This window comes from Fistularia commersonii, chromosome 1, assembly GCF_037954325.1.
Source record: "Fistularia commersonii isolate RoL2024-O1a breed Wild chromosome 1, RoL_Fcom_v1.0, whole genome shotgun sequence".
Classification (NCBI taxonomy): Eukaryota; Metazoa; Chordata; class Actinopteri; order Syngnathiformes; family Fistulariidae; genus Fistularia; species Fistularia commersonii.
Genome location: NC_141284.1, coordinates 24,332,218 through 24,355,981, shown reverse-complemented (window position 1 = coordinate 24,355,981; position 23,764 = coordinate 24,332,218). Strand labels below are relative to the sequence as shown.

The 23,764-nt window shown below is 40.7% G+C and overlaps 1 protein-coding gene across 3 annotated transcripts; it reads left to right on the top strand.

The window, feature by feature from the left end:
* LOC147237918 (phospholipid phosphatase 2-like) lies at positions 1–21,993 on the top strand. Of its 3 annotated transcripts, XM_086156076.1 has the most exons (8): positions 194–331; positions 14,755–14,868; positions 15,128–15,279; positions 16,330–16,592; positions 17,622–17,679; positions 19,667–19,843; positions 21,290–21,435; positions 21,817–21,993. In XM_086156076.1, exons 3-8 carry the CDS (start codon positions 15,157–15,159, stop codon positions 21,839–21,841), a joined length of 792 nt encoding a protein of 263 aa, XP_086012202.1. In that variant the 5' UTR covers positions 194–331; positions 14,755–14,868; positions 15,128–15,156; the 3' UTR covers positions 21,842–21,993. The 3 variants fall into 3 exon arrangements, with proteins under 3 accessions (XP_086012185.1, XP_086012194.1, XP_086012202.1); XM_086156059.1 differs by lacking the exon at positions 14,755–14,868 and having other exon boundaries at positions 1–331; XM_086156068.1 differs by lacking the exons at positions 14,755–14,868; positions 21,817–21,993 and having other exon boundaries at positions 1–331; positions 21,290–21,577.
* Positions 21,994–23,764: the final 1,771 nt, after the last annotated feature.

Sequence of the window (23,764 nt, the reverse complement as noted above, 5' to 3'; positions counted from 1 at the left end):
GGACGGTGTTTGTGTGGGTTCCTCCCGCGTTGAGAAAAAAGTGCGTGAAGGAAGGCAGGCGTGCGGGAGAGAGGGAGGGGACGCGGCGTTCACCTGAAGGAGCAGCTCGGCGCGGGCGGACAGGTACCTGAGGAACCGGAAGACAGGAGGACCGGGACCCCCATCCTCCTGCTCTTCACCCCCCCTCCCTTCAGGAACAACAGACCCCCGCAGCTCCCCGCAACACAAAGTTACTTTACTTATGAAAAGAGAAGCCGCTCCGCAGGAAACATGACGGAAGTTGGGAAGAAGCTGATCCTGGTGCTGGTGGATATTCTCAGCGTCTTCGTGGGTGAGTCCGCAACTTCTTCTTTTTTTTCCTCCTTTTATTTTAATTAAATATGTTTTCTTGTTTGTTCCCTTTTCCCTCTTATTCCACCTTTTTAATTTCCTTTTCTCCCAAAAGATAAATGCATGCGATTCCCGTCGGCCTCCGTGGATCATGTCGCGTTTAGGTGAAAATCAACGAGCGTTGAAATTCCCGACGCAAACACGTGATTGGTGGAAAGTGTAGGTGTGTGTAGGTGTGCGTGTGTAGGTGTGCGTGTGTAAATGTGCGTGTGTAAGTGTGTGTGTGTGTGTGTGTGTGTGTGTGTGTGTGTGTGTGTGTGTGTGTGTGTCTGTGTAATTCAACAAATTGCGCCCTGTATTCAGGCAAAATAAAGAGCAAACGCCAGTGGGACGTTGCACTTCATCATTTCTCTCTTATCTTGTTCAAACAAGCCCGAGTGTTTCCCAAGCTATACAAAAAAAAAAAAAAAAGGAAAAGGAGAAAAAAAAAAACCTGGGCCTGCAGTTGATCTGACTGTCACAGAAGGGTTTTCCTTCCTGATGCAGGCTGGAAAACATCTTCTATTCTTCTATCATGCGCCCTCCATCGTGCCTCTACAACACCCTGTTTGGGACTAAAAGTGTGTGTGACCTTTCCTCTTATTCTTTTATCCATCGCTTGATAAGATTGTTAATGCATCTCCCTTTGACAACAGCATCTGTTTGCATGCGCGCGTGTGTGTGTGTGTGTGCACGTGTGCTGACTGCACGCTGCTCTCTATGAATGTGTGAATCTGCAGCACCTTGTTGCAACCTGCCCTGCTCAGCAGAGATGATGACAAATCCATTAGCTGAGGCACGAGGACGCCGACCATGTGTCTGTGTCACATCCGTTCACACAAGTGACACAACTGACAGTCAGGCCAGAAACCATTAGTCAACTGACAATGACACAACACACACGTTTTCTTACTTTTATATATATATATATATATATATGTAAAGTATGTATATATATATGTATTTATACACCATCTACATGATTGCAAAACTTGTGACGTCTTACCATTTATATCGAGACCAGGATGGCTGCCTGATGAGGAAAAAATAAAAAAAAAAAACCCTCAGGTTTTTTTTTAGCAATTTTAAATGCTTGCATTTTTTTTTTTTTTTTATGCCAATCCCTTTTTTATTTTCTGACTTTCCCCCCGCCCTTTTTTCTCTATTTTCTGAGATGAGAGTGATCAGGCATATAGATAAGATTCAGAAAAAAATAGCCTCGCTCTAAATAAATGAGAAACCTAATTCTGAGGCTCCTAAAGTTCCCCGCTGTTTGATATCAAATCAAAATGGTTGACTTTGACATCAGATTCAGAAGAATCTGTTTACATTTCCGTCAGTGATCGATACTCAGACCATCAAAAATGTCTGGATTACTGATCAAAGAAATGGGAATTACTTTTAGCCTGTTTACCTTCTACAGCATGTCTGAGGCGGAGTCACTTTTTGAGCATAGGTAGAAACGCGTGTGTGTGTGTGTTTGTGTGTGTGTTGGGATCCATCTGCTGTCAGAGAGGGGGGAATGTTAATGACCGGTGTGTTTTTAACTTCTGTCTTCACAGAAGATATATGTTCGTGTGTGCGCGCAATATATGAACACTTTTCATGTCCATGAAGGAGAGCCAAAGAACAAACGAGTGTCAAGTCAGATTTTATTCATATTACAACAAATCACAACACTTTCCAAGTAGAGCAGGTCTGAACAACACTCAAAAAAATGATTTTCAGAAAACTGCTTGCAGAATCCTCGGACAGATCCTTGCTCAATGCGGGCGGCCTTCTGTCTGGACCGTAGAAAGAGCATGGTCTCCAAAGCTGCTCGACAAAACCTGTTTGTAGGATAAAAGTCAGGATGAAACCCTGCAGACCAGGAGTGTTCGAGATGAATGCGTTCTTCTGTAGCAGAAAATGTCTAGATAATCGAAAGGGTGTTCAAACTGATACATTATATACGCGTATATGTATTTTTTTCATTTGATTTTTTTTTATACTTAATTAATCCCTTGTGGGAAATTCCTCTGCATTTAACCGATCATGGATGAACCGTGAGCAGTTAGCAGGCATCTAGTCTGTTTACAATGGCTGATAATTGCTGTCCATTCATTTGCTATTCAAAAGCTGCTAACCGCCATTTTATTGGTGGCAAATTATCATGGCTTAGAAAACAAAGGTAATTAGCTCAATCTTGTTAAGGAAATTAGAAAATCGGGCCAAATTGGCTGATTGGAGCTCCCCAAACACACACACACACACACACACACACACACACACACACACACACACACAAACGTAATAATGGAAGTTACACCAATGAAAATAATCCATTCTTGAAAATTAATTTCAACATTGTTCTTGTCAAAATTCCCATATGAATGACATCATAGGCAATTTTCACAAGACTGAAAAACTCCCCATCCCAAAACTTAGGCCAACACCAATGTGGAGTATTCAATGGAAAAACCCTATTAGTGCTGATATATATATATATATTTTTCTTATCAGCCAGTCCTTGTTTTCAGCCCGTACCACCCGGGATCCCTGAATAATCTGAGTCTCGTCCATTCAGATGGCTCTGCACAGTGAGGCTGGTCTTTTGTCTTGTTATAAAACATTTGTAGTTGTCCATGTTTTGCAAAATCCCAGATGATTTAATCTTGTACAACAACACTTTGATTTTGCTTTGAAGATGACTGCGCTCAAATAAGTTTCTTCATGGGCAGGCTGTATCTTCATATCTGCAGTAAAAACTATTTCCTTCTTTTCGCCCTTCCCACCCACTTCTTTCCTGTCGGGGCATTTTTATCTGCTGTGGATCTGTGTGGACGCTAAACTATCGCCAGTTTTACCTCCCATTTAGAAAGAGGTGTGGGTGTGTTTGTGTGTATGTATGTATGTATGTATGTGTGTGTCTGTATGTGCATGTGTGCAAAGCAGCTGGAATGTGCTGAATGTCCACATTGCAAACTCAATCTCTGCAGTGTGTTTTATTTCTCTTTTCCCCTCTGAAGTCAAATCTCCATCCGGTCATTATTTGACACCGCTGCACATTGACGGTGTTACACGCTCACACACACACACACGCACGCGCACACAAACACAAACATATACATGCACACGGAGTCCAATTTGATTATCAGTGCCAACATACCCCATGTGAAATCACACATCCCCCTTTCTTACATCACATATATTACAGCCCCCCCCCATGTGACATCACAACTTCCCCCTCATCATACATTAAGTGTATTACAGCTTCCCACTGCGTGGGACATCCGGAAACATCCTGGCTTCCCCTTTTGACGAAGCCCCGTCTCCCAAAATGGTTACTTGAGTTAAGTCCTTATTTGCTGCAGGGTTTGAGTTTTATCCAAGAATGCCGAGGGTCCAGATTGGCCACCTCGTAACCCAAAAACACGTGCACTCATTGTCACGTGACGGCCAGGCAGTGTCATGGATTTGAAACGTAAGCATTCGCTGATCTTTGTATACGTCACGCTGTCTGGATTAGATTCGAACCCCTCATGAAGCTTAATGTCACTTCAAATTTCTTGCATCTGAATAACAGCCATACGTGAAATGATCGATCTCAAATTCTTGTTTTGTTTCAAGATAAAATTATTTTACAGTTGTAGCCTGTCAACAATTTCCCTGTTTTAAGTCGGAAATAAAGAATTAGGAGAGTGTACACCAAATGTTGACAGTCGACGAGTGTCAATAATGTGCAATTTTAACATTTTGCTGACATGCTTGAGATATCCCTGCTGTTTTTTTACACACACACACACACACACACACACACACACACACACACACACACACACACATTTTCTCCTTCGCATCTCTTGTTCATTTTCATCACAGGAATGTCAGGGAGCAAAAGTCAATAGATCCCACTTCATTTTGACATATTTTTGGCAGAGGCGGTCGTCTCACTGTCATGTGTGTGTGTGAGTGTGTGTGTGTGTGTGTGTGGGGTAGTCCTAATGTTTCTTGGCCATAAATCTACACACAGTCACATTGTCACAACTTGCCTTGTTTTTGGGGACAAACAGCAGTTCCCCATGAAACTGATAAGTCCATTCTAAGATGAACACTTGAAATTAATTTGGGAACCGGACAAAAACGGAAGTGACGTGATGGAAATGTGATCTTTCCCCAGATATGGAATATTCAAGATCTGAAAACTAAAAGATAGATGCTGTATATAAATGCCAACAATTAAAAAGGTGTCTCCACCAATTTAGTCAATGAGGACGACTTTATCAGTTCCTAAGCAATTAGCTCAAAAGTTATCAAAGCAAAGTTGTCCCCTAATCTTACTCATGTCTGTGAATTAATCAAAATAAATATTTTGCCTAACCTGTATGTTTATTAACTCTAGATGTCCTTCATTGCTTTAAGTATAATATTCAAATGCTCTGTAATATTAACCAGATATCAGCCAAACGTCTTGAAGTAAAACAGCGAGGAAAACATCAGAGCAAAAAGGCCACAAAACCAACAGGTTATACCTGAAACTATTTTTATCTCAGGGTGAAAGTAAACTGGCTCCAGTGAGGAGGAGGACATTAAACAGAAACAAATAATCTATCAATAATAACAATGAGGACAGTGATTTTGAAATCACATGGCCCGGGTCTGTTAAGAGCACAGATTTAACTCAGGTTTAAGCTAAATTCATACCAACAGGTCATGACATTGTTTATTGTCCTTGGCTTCCAAAACATGATGCCAAGGCGGTTCAAGGTACTTCATTTATTTTATTTTTTTTAATTCCATGTGATCAAGCGAGAGTTTCCTGTTTCTCACCAAATGAATAGTGGCCGGAGGTTTTTCCAGTGCCTGAAAGAAACGAGGAAATGCCAACAAGGAAGCACTTCAGCTTTGTCAGAAGGACTAGTTAAGGACTAAAACAACAAGATTCCTGTGGGGAGATTGTTGTGTTGTTGTGTGGCCGATCCTCTGCACTGCTGTAGGACACAGGGGTCTGTGTATCATCAGGACGCACCAGGGCAAGATAATTCAGGCTGACATGATTCTCTGATGAAAACCACTCGGCAGGCACGATCACTAGAACTGTCATGGTTACAACCAAAACAATCATTACTGGCTTTTACTAAAATCCACTAGTTGCATATGGAAGGTGGATGGTTGCTTGTGGAGGATTTTATTGAATGCTAGAGGCCAGGTGGGTAAAACAAGCAAGTGTCAGCCTTTTAAATCTGTTTGATTATGTGATGGTGGACGGGATGAGTTGTGGAACTCAGAAACGTTCACCTCGCAGGTCAAAAACCCTTATATTGAGCCGGGAAATCTGTCAAAACTTGAAGCTCATTTTTATCAATATTTTCCAGACACAACAAGCGGGAGGAAAAATGATTGTTTGACTCTGTCATTACTGGCAAAGAAAACGTTACGACAGCAATGATAAACACAAGAGACCTTTGGCTAAACAAGTAAGGAAGAAGCTTTTTATTGAAATGTGAACTTGTGAAGTTTAGGAAAATGCATTTATTTGGCGAAAATCCAAACAAATGAATCAGGTGACCTTTTTTTTAATGCGATTTTTATGTGATTTTTTTTTTCTCCTTCCTGGCAATGATTTTCTTTTCTTCCTCGACCTAAATATGGTAAAATACACAAATTGCAAAATCTGTGAAGTCACTTAAGACCAACAATGAATTTTCTTTATATATATATATATATATATATATATATATATATATATATATATGTGTGTGTGTATATATATATATGTGTGTATATATATTTTTTTTATTAAACAAAAAAAGGTAACTCTTTATCAGTTTCCCAGTGGGGAGATTCTGATGTATTTTGCAGATTTTAAAATGATTTAACCCTTCCACCTTACGATTTAGCCCCTCAACCTTACAGCAAGATGGGGAGGCTTTTCTGTGCAGAGTCTGCATGGGTTTCCTTCGGGTCCAGTTTCCTCCCACAGTCCAAAAACATGCAGTAGATTCATAAGAAAAGTGTGAATGAGAGAGTGAATGTTTGTATGTTTCCACATGTTTGGCTCTGTGATCGACTGGCAACCGCTCCAGGGAGAACCCCGCCGCTGGCCCAGCTGGAATAGGCTCCAGCTACCCGTGACTCAATAGATTGCACGATAAGTGGTATAGAAAATGAATGAAGTTCCTTCAGTGATAACCTGAAGCATCACACCTGTCAGTCAAAAACAAAGACTTTCATTTTGTTTACATTGTTTTGCTCCTATGCGCTTTTATTCTTTTAAGTATATGACAGGGTTTCTAGAGAAGAACTCTGGTTTTGTACGAGGAAATCTGGAGTGGCCAGGAAGTATGTTAGACTGGTGCAGGACATGTATGCTAGCTGTGAGACAGTGGTGAGGTGTGCTGTAGGGGTAATCGAGAATTTCAAGATGGAGGTGGGACTTCACCAGGGATCAGCTCTGAGCCCCCTCTTGTTTGCAGTTGTGATGGACAGGCTGACAGATGAGGTTAGACAGGAATTTCCATGGACCATGATGTTTACAGATGACATTGTGATTGCAGTGAGAGCAGAGAACAGGTTGATGAAAATCTATTGAGGTGGAGGTACGCTCTGGAGAGGAGAGGAATGAAAGTTAGTCGTAGCAAGACAGAGTATATGTGTGTGAATGAGAGAAATTCGGATGGAACGGTGAGGCAACAGGGAGTGGAGATCAAGAAGTTGGAGGATTTCAGATACTTGGGGTCAACAGTCCAGAGCAACGGAGAGTGTGGAAAAGAGGTGAAGAGACGGGTCCAAGGAGGTTGGAATGGTTGGAGAAAAGTGTCAGGGCTACTATGTAATAAAATTAAAGGAAAGATGTACAAGACAGTGGTGAGACCAGCGATGCCATATAACCTGGAATTGGTTACAATGGGAAAAAAAGACAGGAGCAGAGCCAGAAGTCACAGAGATGAAAATGCTATGGTTCTCTTTGGGCGTGACCAGGATGGATAGGATCAGGAATGAGTCCATCAGAGAGACAGCACATGTTAGATGTTTTTGAGAGAAGGTCAGAGAAGCCAGACTGAGATAGTTGGGTCATGGACAGAGGAGGGATAATGAATATATTGGTAGACGGATGCTGGTATTGGAGCTGCCGGGCAAGAGGTCTCAAGGAAGACCAAAGACAAGATTTATGGACGTAGTGAGAGAGGATATGAAGGTAGTTGGTGTGAGAGAGGAGGATACAGAGAAGAGGGTTAGATGTTAGATGGAGAAGGTTGATTCTCTGTGGTGACCCCTGAAGGGAAGCTCTTTTTATTCTTCTCAAGAGAAACACCCAGCGTCAGTTGCCTTAATAACAGTTTCCCACAACTCAGAACTTCACACAAACACCCAGGAAAAATGAACCATTCCCTGAGCTAAATGTTGTTACTGTTTTAAGTGCTGCGCTCCCCGCTGCAACACCTCGGTGCGATGCGGAACGACGCTCGCAAATAATTGTGAGCTAACAGACCACTGGGTTGCTACCCAGAACTCGCGGTCATCTTGTAGAGACTGGACCTCCAGACCTCAAACAAAATGTTCACGCAAGAGAGTTACCTGTTTTTGTTCTCCGCTGACCATCTCGGGCCGCCAGGTGAGCCCGGAGCCCGGCGCTGCCGCTTATCTTTTGGACTGAAAAACAGGAACACTTTCCACTTCCCGCTGGGTCAGAGGTCAAGGGAAAGTTGTACTTGTGTCTGATCCCAAATTCCTTCATGTTTATTTTCTCAAAGTAGAATCGAGAGCTTGCTTTTGCCAGAAGAGATTGTGAAAGCGTAAAACAATACTTTCAATTTTTTCCTTTTTTTTTTTTCGTCTCTCCTGTGGACATTTTGTTACTTAGGACAAGAAGCAGAAAGTGTGTGTGTGTGTGTGTGTGCGTGTGTGTGGGCATGTTTTTCTTACCTCGTGCAATGTTTTCATCATGGTCTACAGCTGTAAAATTTTATGGAGTGAAGATGAATAAAATGAAAACTTCACAACTTTGTGTGACACATCAAGACAGGAAGGGGTGATGATGCTAGAAGCCTTTTAATGTAGCATTAGCGACACTAACAACACTGAAAAACAAAAGCATCCAATGAAAAGTCAATGTCCCGGGGGTTAAACTTGTGAAACAAATAATAAGGGGGTAACAGTCGAGCGAGCAAAAGCATGACAAACTCAGTTTCATTTCATTAAAAAAAAAAAAAAAAAAGAAGTTGGCAGCTTTTTCAGAGCAAGGAAAAAGGAAACATCAGAGAACTGGAAAGACTGATAGGCCGTGGTTCTCATGGATTCAACCAGCTAAGCAAACAGTATCGCTTCCAGCTGAAATGCTTTCTATTGAAGTAGATTTTGGGAAAGGCAATATTCCCTCTTCTCAGTAAGTGTAGATGTGTCATATGACAAATAATGATCTGCATGACGTTTCCAGCCAGTTGTGACACCCAAGATCTCACCCGCGTCTTTTGACACACGTCCTCATCGCGCCGTTCGCTGTCAGCGACCCCAAACTCCTATAAGTTCCCATCAAACAATCCTTGTCAGTGTTCTGCTCAACTTATCAGCGTGTGGAATTCGGAGAGGCAAACAAGAGGAATCACCACATTTTCGTCGGTCTCGGTCTGCGCATCAGTGCGGGACAGAAATGGAAACGAGCCAAGCGGCAGAGTTTCATCAAATCGTTCTTAAGGTGTTTCAGCCTCGGCTCACCTGATAACATTAATGGGCTTCCTACCTGAGGCTATCAGACTTTTTAATTCCTCTCCCTTCTTAAAATCTTAAAACCTTAAAAAAGAAAAAAAAAAAATCTCACCCGCTTTCTGTAAATTGTAATGATTTATCTGTATATATGTTCATAACTTTGCAATATTTCATAACAGCTACATGTACAATATTTTTTCATACTCTTGTGCACTCCTTATCTTTCACTTGTTACTTAAGACCTTAAGACACTTTATAGTTTATTTGTATTTCTTATTCTCCCTTTTTTCTTTTTTTTCTTTTTTTTTTTTTACTGTTTACTATTTACTACTGTTTACTAATTTTCCACTATTATTTTTATATTTTTTTTGTAACTCTGGCACAACAATTTCCTTTAGGATAAATGAAATTGTTCTTATTCTTATTCTTATTGCTGCGATTTCTTTCAGGTATTCTTGATGAGAAGTACCAACAAATACTAAAGCAAATGATTCTGATATGAAAATTGATGACAAACATTGCAGTGGTTACAAATTTGTAGTCCAAAGCCCTCTGGTCATAAAATGTTACTGATATAAATATATATCTTGACGTTTGTAACAAAATGTAAAATAAAAATAATCCTAACAGTGCAAATGAAAACATATAACTCGCTTTAAGGCTATGAAAGAACCTTTAATCTGTGAGTTGTGCTTCTTGGAAGGGCGAGTAAGTGGGAGTAAACTCTTCATTTGGGGAGGTTTTTGGGTGCTCAACAAGATTACTGTCTCCCCTCCTGCCGAGCTCAACCGGGCCTCTGAAAGCGGAGGGCAGCCGACCAGCACAGACCTATAAAAACAAACCAGACTTTCTGGAATAATAGAACTGATGAAACAGCCTGTCCTCTTCAGATAATAGGACATTTCCATGGGACTGTGGGAGCATGTTTGATAGAGATGGGGAGTGGACCTCCTCACTTATCCTCTTATTCTGTATGTGTGATGTGGTCGGTTGGTGTTGCAGGCCATAGCATTAGGGAACCACCACGCATCTGTCAAGCATGCCTCTTATCCTCGCACCCTGCAGAGAAAACGATAGCACGCTCTACCTACTGGAATAATGAACTCTTGAGATGAGAGGAGTGATGGATTGGCTCTCTTTCAAAATGCTCTCCTTTAATGAGCGAGCTGTTTGTCATTAAAGATATTGCTCAGAGTTGGAAACCGTTAAGTCACACAAAAAGAATTGCCCTCCTGAGGCAAACGATCTTTCATCAGAGTTTGTGGGATAGATTCACAGGTGAAGCATGAGGGCCCTAAAAGTAAGGCCAATGGAGGCAGAGTGTTTTAGCCATTTCATACTCAAGGGGGTCTTTTGAATGAAATCTGTTTGTCATTTCTGGTTAAAAGTGAAAAATCAAGTCTGATTTTATTTATTTATCTATCTATTTATTTATTTATTTATTTAAATCACAAGCTCTTGAACTTTCACAATTTAGGAGTAAAGGTAGTCCACAACTTTGATAAACTTAGAAATTCTATTCTATCAACTGAAGACTTAAGACCTTAGCCGATTAATTGTGCAGCTCTATTGTGTTTTAATAGCGCTAATTGTTTTATTTGTCTGTTTATAGTTTTGCCCATTTATGGTCATCTGTCTGTTATGGTGTGTTTTGTGCATTATTGTGAGGTTTGTGCCCCCTAAGGCCAAAAGTCACTGGTCAAAATGTTGTTGTGAATATGCATAATGACTAAAAAGATTCTTGTGCATGTGATCTCTGTGAAATCTGACAGCCTTCACGTAGCCGGGAGGGGGCGACTCCACTTTTCCATGTATAAAAGTGAAGTATTTTATATTGTTCAACAAGATAGTTCTGTTTTGAATTCTTCTTGTGTAGCCTAACTTTTTCATCTTGCATTACTCCATCATAATCCTGATGTAATGGTAGACACTTCCAACAACAGCAGGGAGCAGATGTTTTTTAGCGAGCCGCTAAGAAATATTCTGAGTTTGAGAGCAGTATGACAGTGATAATCAGCCAGTGGTTGCTTAATAGTTTGGCAACTTTTCTTGGCCAGTTAGTCTCTTGAAAGGTTTCCTCATAGAGTAAAATTTCCCTCTGTGTATTTTTTGGGATGTTTTCCCATTTGTTTACATATATAGATCCGCACTTTTTCCACAACCTTCGGAGGACGTGAAATGTAGTGCGCTGAATGTTCAGGTTTCCTGTGGTTATATGTGAAATTTAATGTTGTGACATTACATTTTGCCCGGTGTTTGCAAAATGATTCAACCTCTGACTCAGTCTGAATTTTATTGTCTGCATGTTAGGCAGAATAAATTCTAATTGGATGAGACAGTGCCTTTTAACATGCAAAGCATTCATATATTTTCATGTAAATCATAACATAATTGTTACATCTGAAAGAAAAAAAAAAAAACAAGATTTTTAGTCAACAATAATTCTCATCTTGAAGTACGTAGACAGTAGCGCCGCCTCCCAGTAAGACGGTCGCCGGTTTGATTCCAACACGGGCGTTCTGGGTGGGGTCTGCATGTTTTCCCCGTTCCTGCGTTGGTTTTCTTCGGGTTCTCTGGTTTCCTCCCGCAGTCCAAAAACATGTAATGGGTTCATCGTGATGTGAGAGTGTGAATGGTTGCATGTCTATATGATGGATGAACGAGACAGGGAACGGTTTCATGTCTCTTTACGTGGCCACTTGATCGACTGTCGGAATAGTTCCGATCACCCCCGCAAACCCCAGTGCAGAATACGCTGCATAGACAAAGACTGAATGAATCATCTTGTGAAAATATACAACGTCTAGGCCCTCGTAGCAAAATGCATTCATTTTTCTCGAGAAAAAAAAAAAAGCAGAATGTTCATTTGCAGTATTCTTATATCAAGCAGAAAACTGAGGAGAGCTTTTCAGAATTGGCATCTGTTAAGATCAAGACGGACTCACGCTCTCAACAGACACAGATGGACCATTTACATCTGTGACTTCATGTTTGAATTGCTGACCCTGCTAATCCCATTTCTGGACCATGTTTGCCTTATTTCTATTCATTTGACGCTGTCTTTGAGAGATGCCGTCAGTGAAGAGCAAATCTTATATCTCACCAAATAAAGTGTTGATTCTGCATTGAGTTCCTGCAGTTCAGCAAGGACCTCTGGAAAACAGGAAAAGTATTTGAAACTTTTAGTGTAGAAAGCTCCTGACATCAGCCTTATAGATTACTCTATTGTTCTTTCCTAGATTTAAGAGACAGCTTTACATCCCTCCGCAGCTCCTGTGCCACTCTCACTCTATTTGTGTTCTTAGAGGAAATGATTTTTTTTTTTGTAACTGTTGTCACAGACCTGTAAAGTCCCGTTTCTCTTTCGAGCGTCTTTCTTGTCGGTGGCCGCGTGTTGACGGGCGGAGGTTCGCTCAACAGCTGCAGGACTGCACACGTCTTTGTAGGTATGCGAGCGTCCTGCGTTAATCTTCGGCTCCCAGGCCCTTGACTTTGAGAAGGGTGCCTCAGTGTCAAAGGTCGTTCCTGTGAGTTTCCATGGGGACTCCTCAGACCCACAGAGGGGAAGCTTTTCTTGCCTCTGAGCCGCACCGATGATGAATTCATACGCTCTGTGGCGTCGGGCCTGGTGCCCAGGGCCAAAGGATTAGAGCGCCTGTGTGTTCTTAGCTGTTTCCTGAGCTGCGCCTCATTGTGTTGCGCCTCTTTCGCCAACACACGGCTGAAAGGCACGCTGCCCTAACGACAGACTTCTCAATAATGTGGATTCCAGTAACTAGATTGACTGTGTCGCTGCATGAATCCTCGATTACCTCGGCTCAGCTCTAAAATTCTTGAGATGTGAAAGATTTTTCGCCGTCACTCAATTCTGAGCCACGTTCTCTTTTTATTTTTAGCTCAGATTCTGCCCGCTGAGATGAATGTGGAAAAAGACTAGACCCCCACAAGCGGTTCAGCCATGCAGTTAACGTTTAAGGTGACTTCTTGAACTGAAAATGTCAAGTCAAGTCAGATTTTATTAATATGGCGCCAAATCACGAAACAATTGTCTCATGACACTTTCCATGTGAAGCAGGTCTGGACCGCACGCTTTAAAATCATTTACAGAAGTCCAACATTCTCCCATGAGCAAGCGCTTGGAGAAAGTGGCGAGGAAAAACTGCTTTTAACCGGGCAGGAACCTCAGACGGATCCAAGCTCACTGGGGTCGTCCTTCTGTCTCAACCAGGGACAGAGATAGAAGGCAAATGTGATGGAGACTGAGGGTTGGGAGGGACAGGCATCGCTTCATACCATTGATAACGACAGCTCTAACAGTTACATGGCTCTAAATGACATGATACAATAACAGCTTTAATATTCATAAAAGAAATAATGGTGGGCGCCTGGCGGGACGGCTTAGGTCAGGCATGTCCAAAGTCCGGCCTGCGGGCCAAATGTGGCCTGTGTTCAATTTTACACCGGCCCGCAGCCTCTGGCAACTCAATAATACACGGCTGCTAGCACTGTTAACCACAGAATGATAGTGTACAAAAAAACTATTCTATATTTCACCAGAAGATGGTAGTAGACCTGTGGCCGCACTCTCCGCGGGAAACTTTGACCCTTGTCACAAGGGTCAAAGGGCATCGTGCGATCTTTTCCAGCCCATTTCAAAAATGGCAACTGAAACTAAAAATAGCAAAGTCGACAGAATGGACCACCGCTCTCAAGACTCGGGGAAATTGGATTTTTTTCACCGAAATACAAAACAGTTGTCTGCCTAATATGCATTAAATTTTAATGGTTCAAAGAATGTCGAGCTGAATGGTCGGCCCTGGCATATTTGTCGAACTACGACAATATAATTCTTGAAATTCACTCATTTACAGAAATGTACATTTCTGAGTGCACCGCAGAGGACCATTAACACCGCCATAAAAAATATCGGTCATCTTGTCCCATCATGAGGACATCTAGAACACACACTGCCCGCAGCAGAGAGCCCACAGCATCCTCCGGGATCCACTCCACCCCGGCCACAACCTACTCCAACTGTCACCCTCGAGGAGGCAGTTTAGTGCAAAACAACAGTATCAGTGCAAAAACAAACAGATTGAAAAACAGTTTTTACCCCAGAGCGGTCATCGCTCTAAATCGGCACAAGAGAAAACTTGAACCTAACATACAATACAGTGCAATAAACCCTAAGGAACGCACACACCTACATGCCTACTGTTTTTTTTTAATCCACTTTTCACTTTTTACATTTTTTTTCAGGTTTTCTTTCTACATATTTATCTATTTATTCTTCTAGATGTTATTTATATTTTTTGTCTCATATTTTTCCCGTCTTATATCTAACCCAGAGATGCTGTTAGTGCATTTTTGTGTTGTGTGCTGCCTTATAAGGTTATTTTGTGTCTGTTTTGATTAAACTTGAGAGCTGCTATGTCCACATTTCTTCGCACTTTGTGTAACAACAATAAAAGTCTTGAATCCTTGAAATGTAACTGTGTGAATGTTCCTTTTACAGAAAATGAACATGCAGGAAATGGTCAAGACTGTCCGTCATCCTGCACCAGATGTTTGTTCAAAGTCAGCTTTATTGTCAATTTCTTCATATTTCTTCACTGATTTTAAACACACTTCTGTTGCAGAATGACAGGTTGACAGTCTCAACCATTTCCTTTAACCTAAATGTTATCCACACTTTTACAGAAAAGGAAATGGGGTTCACCTGGGGTTCACATCCGTGCTATCAAACTCCTCCACTCCCCTGCCGCCAGCTGAAAGTGGCCAATAATACAAAGATATCATGTTGAATTAATCCATGTAAGAACATATAAACCTCTTGTTATACTGGGGACTGCTTCATTTGAAGATGAGTTCACAGTCTATTGTGATTTAGAATTTTTGATTTCGAGTTTTTGTCCATAAAGGTCATGATAATTCACCAGCGGACCAAAAAATAAAAGGAAGCCCAGGTCTTAACTAATTCCCCAGAGAGCAGGAATTAACCAGTTTGTATTTAAACTTTTGGATTTGCACCTTGTGGTTCACTAACAGTTGTCCCCCTCTCAACCCCTTACAGCGGGTCTGCCCTCCGCCATCCTCACGCTCATGTTTAGGCCGTACCAGAGAGGAATTGACTGCGATGACAAGGACATCCGTTATCCCTACAAGAAAGACACCATCTCCCATGGAGCCATGGCTGCTGTCACCATCACCTGCTCCATCGTCATCGTAAGTAAGATAAATGATAAGGAAACTCTAAGCCAGCAACCCTCTATCTGACATTTAAATATATATTAAGTCAAGTCAAATTTTGTTTGTATGGTGATAACTGAAATCATTCATAAATTGCTTCAATATTCATAAAACAAATAATAATGGTGGACGCCGCCCTTCGTGGGAACCTGTGAAATGAGAAACCAAAGGCTCGGGGGAAGATATGACGTACAAGACATACCGTATATTCCGGATTATTGAGCACCTGAATATAAGCCACATATGAAAATACATACATGTGTACATATAGAAGCTGCACTTGTCTATGAGCCACAAGTGTCCAAGTTGTAACATGAAATATATAGAAAGATGATACACAGTAACTTTTTTTTTTTTTTTTTTTTTTTTTTTTTTAACTTTTAATTAAATAAATACGGGTAACATCCACAAATATGTACTGGAAATGCTTTTTTCCAAGCAATGCCCATAACACGGCTGATGAAAAAGATTAATAATAAATAACACAATGAAAAGTCCATCCATTTTCTATCCTTGCTTTTTCCTGCTCCGGCTGATCGCTATCTTCTTCTTCCTCCTGCACAGCAAAACCGTTAAAGTCATATTCTTCAGTGTTGGTACTTTCATTGGTCCGAACTGATGAGGATAAATGTTTTGGCGTCATGAAGCCCGTTAGCCCAAAAAAAATAATAAATTAGCCGCATAATTGCTTAAGCCGCAGTTTTTAAAGCATGTGAAAAAAGTAGCGACTTATAGTGTGTAAATTATGGTACTCCAAATAGAATTTTCTTGTCAAAATTCTTTTTGAAAACGACTAATGTTCTATTCAAATCAAGATTTTAACCAATTGGGTTGTGGAAAAAAGAAAAGAAGCTGAATGTACGAGGTGGAAAATAAATCAAGGATCACTATCAGATGTATAATCTGCTCATCACCATGGTTACTTGATTTTAACACCGGTTAGGAAAATTCTGACGTTGACTCTAATTATGTAACTGTGTAGTTTTATTCCAAAACGGGTGAAATATGTTGTGTTTGTTGGACCAGATCACCACAGGCGAGGCCTACATGGTGCACACGAAACGTCTGCACTCCAACTCCCCGTTCAACCAGTACCTGTCGGCCCTCTACAAGATAGTGGGCACGTTTCTGTTCGGAGCAGCCGTGAGCCAGTCGCTCACCGACATGGCCAAGTTCACCATCGGTCGTCCTCGTCCCAACTTCATGGCCGTGTGCATGCCGGATGACTGCAACGGATACACGTATCAGATCAACTGCTCCGGCGACACACGCAACGTAACTGAGTCCAGGTGAGGCTCCTCCTCCTTCACCGCCTGTCCAAACGCTAAATGTTGGCTAACGCTGCGGGTCAAAGAGGCCCATCCCACGATTATGTTGGGGTTACACAACAATGTGACTGCTGAATGATTATGAAAAAGCTGAATAGTTAAAGCATTTCTCATGAGTTTTTTTTAGTCCGCCGATACAGGAAACTTGTAAAACATTTCTGGCTAATTGTGACATTTCATTTAAATCTCACTGTGTTTCAAGTAAATTACTGGCTTGTTCGATCGTGGATAGAATACAAGTTAATTCTCTACCATTCCCTTCAAGTGGATATTACAGGACATGATATACGTATATAGTAGATATATATATATATATATTTTATATTCATATTTTTTTCCTCCTATGGAAATAACATTTTGCTGTCAACATTCAGTCCCAGGTAGTTCTTTGCTGAACATCTTCCTTTTTTTTTTTGATAGAGTAGGGTTATTTTATGCTGCTATCTGTTGGACGATAAAAAAAATGAAGGGAAAAATAGGACTTGACTAAGTTTGAGAAAATTGGATTTTCTCTTTGAAAAATATATTTTAATAAAGAATTAGAATTTGATAAACTGATTTTCAATTAAAAAATATTTTTTAGATTTAAAACATTTTAAAAAACTGCCAAAGAAGAGCTCAAGATCCCAAGATATGCCTGAAAATCACCAAAGACTAAACTGAAAAAAGGTACAAATTAGTAAAATGTATGAGACAATTTTTGAGAAAATCATCTCATCTAATATTCTTAGTTGAGATATATATTTAATTGAAACTCCAGACAGCATCAAATGATTGACTTGTGTTGAATTACCAAAATGATAAAACAGACAGAGATTTGTTTAGGATGGAAATAATCAAATGTCAAGTACTCAATTACTTCCATCCCATACAAATACCATGAATATGTCTCTCTACGGTTGGAAAAGATTTTGGATCTTTGATTCTGTTGTCAGAGAAATGTCCAAATCAAATGCAGTCATTCTTCTCCATTTCTGCTTTGCTCCTCAGACTGTCGTTCTACTCCGGCCACTCGTCCTTCGGGATGTACTGCATGCTCTTTCTGGCGGTAAGTGTGTGTTTGTGCGTGTGTGTCACTTTGTCTGTTTACACAGAGGACAAACAGAGGGAGACGGTCGACAAAGGGATTTTTTACAAACAATTTTGCCGTCACAAAACACCGTACAAAGGCCGGAAAGATCCCTGTCCATGTTGAAGAGACAAAAAGTCTGAATCTTTTTTTTTTTTTCTTTCTTTCTCTGAGGAAATTGGTTTAGTGGCAGTAAAAAAGTAGCAGCCTGTCTGGCTGCTGTTAAGCACTGCTTATCAGCAAATTTCCTGCATCTGAACTCAGCCAAGATAGAAATTATCATGTGACCGGCGAGGCCGTATCATCTTCACAACATTTTCACCTTGTCTGCTCTTTAAACCTTCATATTAAAAAGGTCACCAGAGAAGCCTTCTTTCATCTCAGAAACATCTCGATCTGTCTTGTCCTTAAGGGACACGGTGATCTTAATCCATGCATTCGTGATAGCACAACTTGATTAATTGTGAAATCTTCTTGTCGTGGCAACTGGACTTGAATTTCTTCAATAGGCTTCTTCAATTCCATGAACTGAAGGAGCATCTCTGATGAGGGGTGAAACGTCTTTGAGTGAAGAAATTCAAGTTCAGTCGCGGTGATAAGAAATCAACGGGATTATTGTGATGCCCTTTTTAACTGGGTTGCTTAAGGAGAGTGTCCAATGCGTGCAAACTGCCCAAAATATCGTACCCCGATATGAACCCATGACTGCGGGAGTGGCCTCTCTTCACTGGCTTCCTGTTCAGGCGGGAGCAGACTTTAAGGTGTTTCTCCACACTGATACAAAAGTCAACTATCTGGCTTGGTGAAGTCATACGTGCCTGGACATGCCCTGCAGTCCCAGGGTTCAAGTCTTTTGAAGTTCACCAAGGTCAGGAAAAAGCCTAATAGCGAGAGGCCTCCTTTTGCGCACCAACATTGATGAACGGTCTGTCTCTTGACGTCAGGCAGGCCGACTTTGTTGTCTTCCAAGCAAAAGGTGAATTTCATTTTTACTTGGTTTGACTTTTACCACTGCAGCGCAGTGACGCAGTGGTTAGCATTTCCACCCCACATCTAGAAGGTCCCCGGTTCATTCCCAATAGGGGGCCTTTCTGTGTAAAGTCTCCATGTCACCATGTTCTGGATTGGTTTCCTCCAGATTCTTCCCAGAGTTTACAAACAGGCAATAGATTCATTGGAAGCTTCTAACCCATCATTGCAGGATAGGCACCATAAACAAATTGAATGTTTGTAATTGTCCAGATGTGTCTTATCCCTTACTGCACTTTGATGGAAAGTGATTATTATTCTTGTTATTGTTAAAGATATGTATGTATGTATGTACATATATATGTACGTTTGTGTGTGTGTGTGTGTGTGTGTGTGTGTGTGTGTACGTATGTATGGATGTATACACATATATACACACACACACACATATATAGATAGATATATATAGGGCATGTATGTATGTATATATATATATGTGTATATACGTAGGGCGGCACAGTGGTTAGTACTTCAGCCTCACAGCACGAAGGACTAAAAATGTGTCGGTTACTCTGTAAAAATTGGGAAAATTCCCCCAAGTGAGTGAGTGACTGAATGTTGTCTGTCTTTGTATGTGGCCCTGTGATTGACTGGTGACCAGTCCAGGGTGTACCCTGCCTCTCGCCCGGTGACAGGGATAGGCTTCATCGTCCCCCGCGACCCTGAGTGCAGGACAAGCGGAAGGAGATGGATGTGTATATATATATATATATACGTATATACGTGTATATATATATATATATATATATATATATATATATATATGTATGTATGTATGTATGTATGTATGTATGTATGTATGTATGTATGTATGTATGTATGTATGTATGTATGTATGTATGTATGTATATACGTATATATGTATATATATATATATATAAAATGTCAGATGCATAAATGAACAATTTAACCCTTGAGTGTGTTTGTGTGTTTGCAGCTTTACGTCCAGGCCCGGGTGCAGGGGAAGTGGACACGGCTGGTCCGGCCCACAATCCAGTTCTTCCTGTTGGCGTTTGCTCTCTACGTGGGTTACACACGCGTGTCCGACTTCAAACACCACCCCACCGACGTGGTGGTCGGGTTGCTGCAGGGGGCGCTGGTTGCTGTACTAATTGTAAGTGCATTTTATAATCTTATAATCACGTAACCGCATTCAAATTTTCAGATTAAGGAGAAAAAGAAAGATTTATCGCAGCACTTCTTTGTTTTCATTTTTAGTAACACAATGTTTTGGTACTACAGTGGTAATCCCTCGCCTATACATGTGTACGGCGGGGTCTGACACACTCAGAGAGTCCCTGGTCCAGCCAAATGATCGAGTCCTTCAAACTGAATGATCCACTCCAGTCAGTCAGTTTAAGTCTTTTTAAGCTGAGCTGCAGGAAATTGTCCCTCATGACACCAGACAGCAGTGGGAAGTGATTTCTTGCTTCACTGGAGTTCAAAGATGTGATGGATGACTTGGAAATGCTTTCGTTCATATGTCCGGCCAAAAGGAGAGTCAATTCTTTTTAATCCATTTCCTGCAGCTGTGCGTCACCGTTCGAATCCAGATAATTTGCAGATTAGACAAAACGCCTGCAGAATGAACTCACTTATTTAAGAACGCGCCGCTTTATCAGCACGTTTTCCCCCAAACAACTGCCCTCAACGTTCTGACATCGCGGTGACCGGCTCTCCGCTGGTAAGATAAACACTGACATGGAGGAGTGGATGCATCCTCTCTGAAAGAACTCCATGTCAAAGCCATTAAACATGATTATAAATCAACAGCTCCTCAGTTACGACACTTCATTTTGGACTTAGAACTTTGGCATTTTTAGCTAGATGGTCACAATAAATCTTTGAAACTGAGAATTACGTCAAACTCCAGACAACTTTGGACATCTGACAGCAAAGTCATTCCTTTTTTTTTATCAGCCCTTTTTAATCAGTACACCCACATCAGGAGTTTCTTTTTTTCCCTATAATATCAGAAAATAATCAATCACAAAAAACACCTGACGTACACACCCAGTTTATCTACCAACACTGCAAATTATGAATTTGGTCTGACTCAGGCAGAGAAATTAGGTATGTGGACAAGTCACAATAGGGTCTCGACACGTCCTGAAAAGTTGTCTACCAACTTTCCGGTCAGAGAAAATTCTGCTTTGCTGTTAGAAAACACAAAAGCTAATGATGCTGTCAACTTAAAGGTACATTTTTTTTTCTGGATCAGATTAATGTTCATGTGACTGGTTTGATTCAGTAAAGAGTCCTAGTTCCCTGCGTGGGTTTCCTGCACGTTCTCTGGTTTCCTCTTGCAGTCCAAAAAGATGCAGTAGATGAATTTGAGACCCTAAATAAGCAAGACGTTATATGACATGTGAATGGATGTATGTCTCTAAATGATGTGAGTGGTAGTATGTCTATTTGTGGGCCTAATGCTATGATGGTCTCCTATGGGAATCATGGCTAAATTGGCAAAATGTTGGCCAGATGCTTTTTTCCCAGCATCATTCGAGCTGCCAGTTTGTTATTCTGATATGAAACTCCGGCATTTATTTTGTCCCTCCAGGTCAGATATGTGTCGGACTTCTTCAAGCAGCGGCCTGTTCTCCACACTCAGCCAAATACAGCAGAGAGCGAAAACCTCGAACGCAAACCCAGCTCACAACCATCCGAATCGCAGCGCGGCAATCACTACAGCTACTCGGAGCCTGTGTGAGCAACTATATTCTATACTCTTCACCCATCACCAAGAAAGAACACGTGACTTGTATATTCAAAAACAAACAAAAACACAGCATGTATAATAACCACTACCCTGGAAATAACAACTATTTTACAGCCATAAAATCTATAGATTCCCAAGACCTGTTGGAACAGACACTCCTCTGTCTGCAGTGTTGTGTGTGTGTGTGTGTGTGTGTGTGTGTGTGTGTGTGTGTGTGTGTGTGTGTGTGTGTGTGTGTGTGTGTGTGTGTGTGTGCGCGTGTGTATTTGTGTGTGCGGATGGGTTTTGTCAGATTTGACAGTGCGATGTCTTTTTTTTTTCTTTTAATATTCTGTTATATGAGAGTTTTTTTTTGTTTTTTTTTTTAGAATTCATGCTGTGATGGAACAGTGAAGAGGTCAATACATTCAAAACTAAAAGATTTCCTTTTCCTTAAACAGGAAATCTTCTTTGTTCAAGTTCTTGCTTTTATTAAAAGGATTATTATCATACTTACACTGGACTGAGATGAAATCTGCATTTTTTCCTCCTCCAGGTTTTTGTTTTACTGCATTTATATAGCTTTTTTACATCCTATTTTTTTCAACTACTGTATCTGATAGTGTTTAGCTCTTCCAGAATGCATTACCACTATGTTTGCAAAATTATAGTGGATTATTGTGAAAATTGTGCAGAATGTTTTTTTTTTTTTTTATGTTTGTTTGTTTGTTTGTTTGTTTGCCCCCCTCCCCCCCTTTTAACAGACACTTTTGAGGGGGCAAGTGCAGAGACTTTTGAGACGGATCCAACCCGTGAACACATTTTCCCTTGTGAATTCATTACATCGCATCTGTTTGAGTAATCATGTGCATCATGTGAGAATATTTGTTGGTATATTGAATATTTACGTCTAAAACTTCTCTTGGGGCTGTTTGCCGGTTTGTTCATGATGAGAGCAGTCATTGCACGTTGACGCAGTGCTCATGTCTGGACCTGCTGCTGAGGAATCCACCACTGGGGGAATGGGTTTTGTTTTTTGTTTCCATCAAAGTGGCCTCCTTGGGCCGACTGTGTGTGTGTGACAGTATATCCTCGTCAGACGTTCACAAAGTCAGACCAGTTTTTTTTTACTTAAACCAATTACAGATTGATGTGAATGAGTTTGCTGATGTAATCTATTGCTGTAGATCTAACAGTGTAATGGTGCCACATCTGCTTGAACCGTGTCCATTCCACACTGCGGTGTACTGTCCCTTTAAATGCAATTCACACACCCAGCTCTAAGAATGTGGACCTGGTTTCCGAGGTTTGTTGGATTCATCGCAATTATCTTTGTCGTGTGTCACAATTACAACTTAAAACAGCACGTGATATATTAGCATTTGTTTTATCCTGACTATATTTATATAGCACCTTTACAATGCAATTGCTTTATAAAATTATACAAAACCTAAGATTGTTGTCACCTTGATTCTTGTACATTCACTTGCAGCAGTATTTCATATTTACTGTTTTTTTAGCTCTTTTGCGCTATTGATCTTTCACCTTTTGCGCTATTATATATTGATGTTTTTCTTTACACAATCCCGTAAGACATGAATTTATTTCACAGTACTGTGGTGAATATTTTAACTCCTACTCTGAACAGTGTTTTGGAACACTTAAGTTGCAGAGACAAAGGCACTGACGTCCTTCTTGGACTACTCAAAGAAAAAAAAAAAAGGCACCTGACGTTGGCTAAATGTTGTAGTTGAGCAAACAAGGAACTACATTCTTCAGGTCTCCTGAGGATCAACAGACAATTGTCACAGTTTTCATGGAGGTTGCACGCCTTGGTGGCTATTAGATTACCCAGACAATTCAGCAATTCTGATTGGTGCTATCACCTGAGCCAGAGGCATGAAATATTAACTAAAGAATGTGGACATCAGTTTGTGTGAATTGTTTGCCAAAGATCACATGTGAAAAAAAGCTGGAACAAGATATCCACTACAGTGAGTGTCTGTGAACATACTCATTTTTAGGGTGTTTAGTTTGTTAGGAGGGAATTAAAACAATTTCCAAAGTATTTCATGCACATGTGTATCACATGAGCATTTGTATATTTCGTTTCTGCCCATATTTTGTTTTTGTCTACAAAGTACAGATTGACCATACTGTTCCAAGACAAATATCAACATGTCTCTGACACAAATACACAACTGAATCCACAAACTTTACTATGGGTGATTCAATTGAAGTCATTTTTACTCTCAGCAATGGCTTCATAACGGCTTGTTTGGCAAAGTATCTACATTCTGGAAAGAGATGAGAAATATTTTTTATGCCGTGGGCAAA

Bases quoted from the DNA above. Each gene is read 5' to 3' on its own strand.
- LOC147237918 (XM_086156059.1), top strand. From the start codon at position 271: ATGACGGAAGTTGGGAAGAAGCTGATCCTGGTGCTGGTGGATATTCTC. The intron at 332-15,127 runs GTGAGTCCGCAA...AACCCCTTACAG, and splicing joins TATTCTCAGCGTCTTCGTGG to CGGGTCTGCCCTCCGCCATC. The intron at 21,436-21,816 runs GTGAGCAACTAT...TTTTTTTTTTAG, and splicing joins TACAGCTACTCGGAGCCTGT to AATTCATGCTGTGATGGAAC.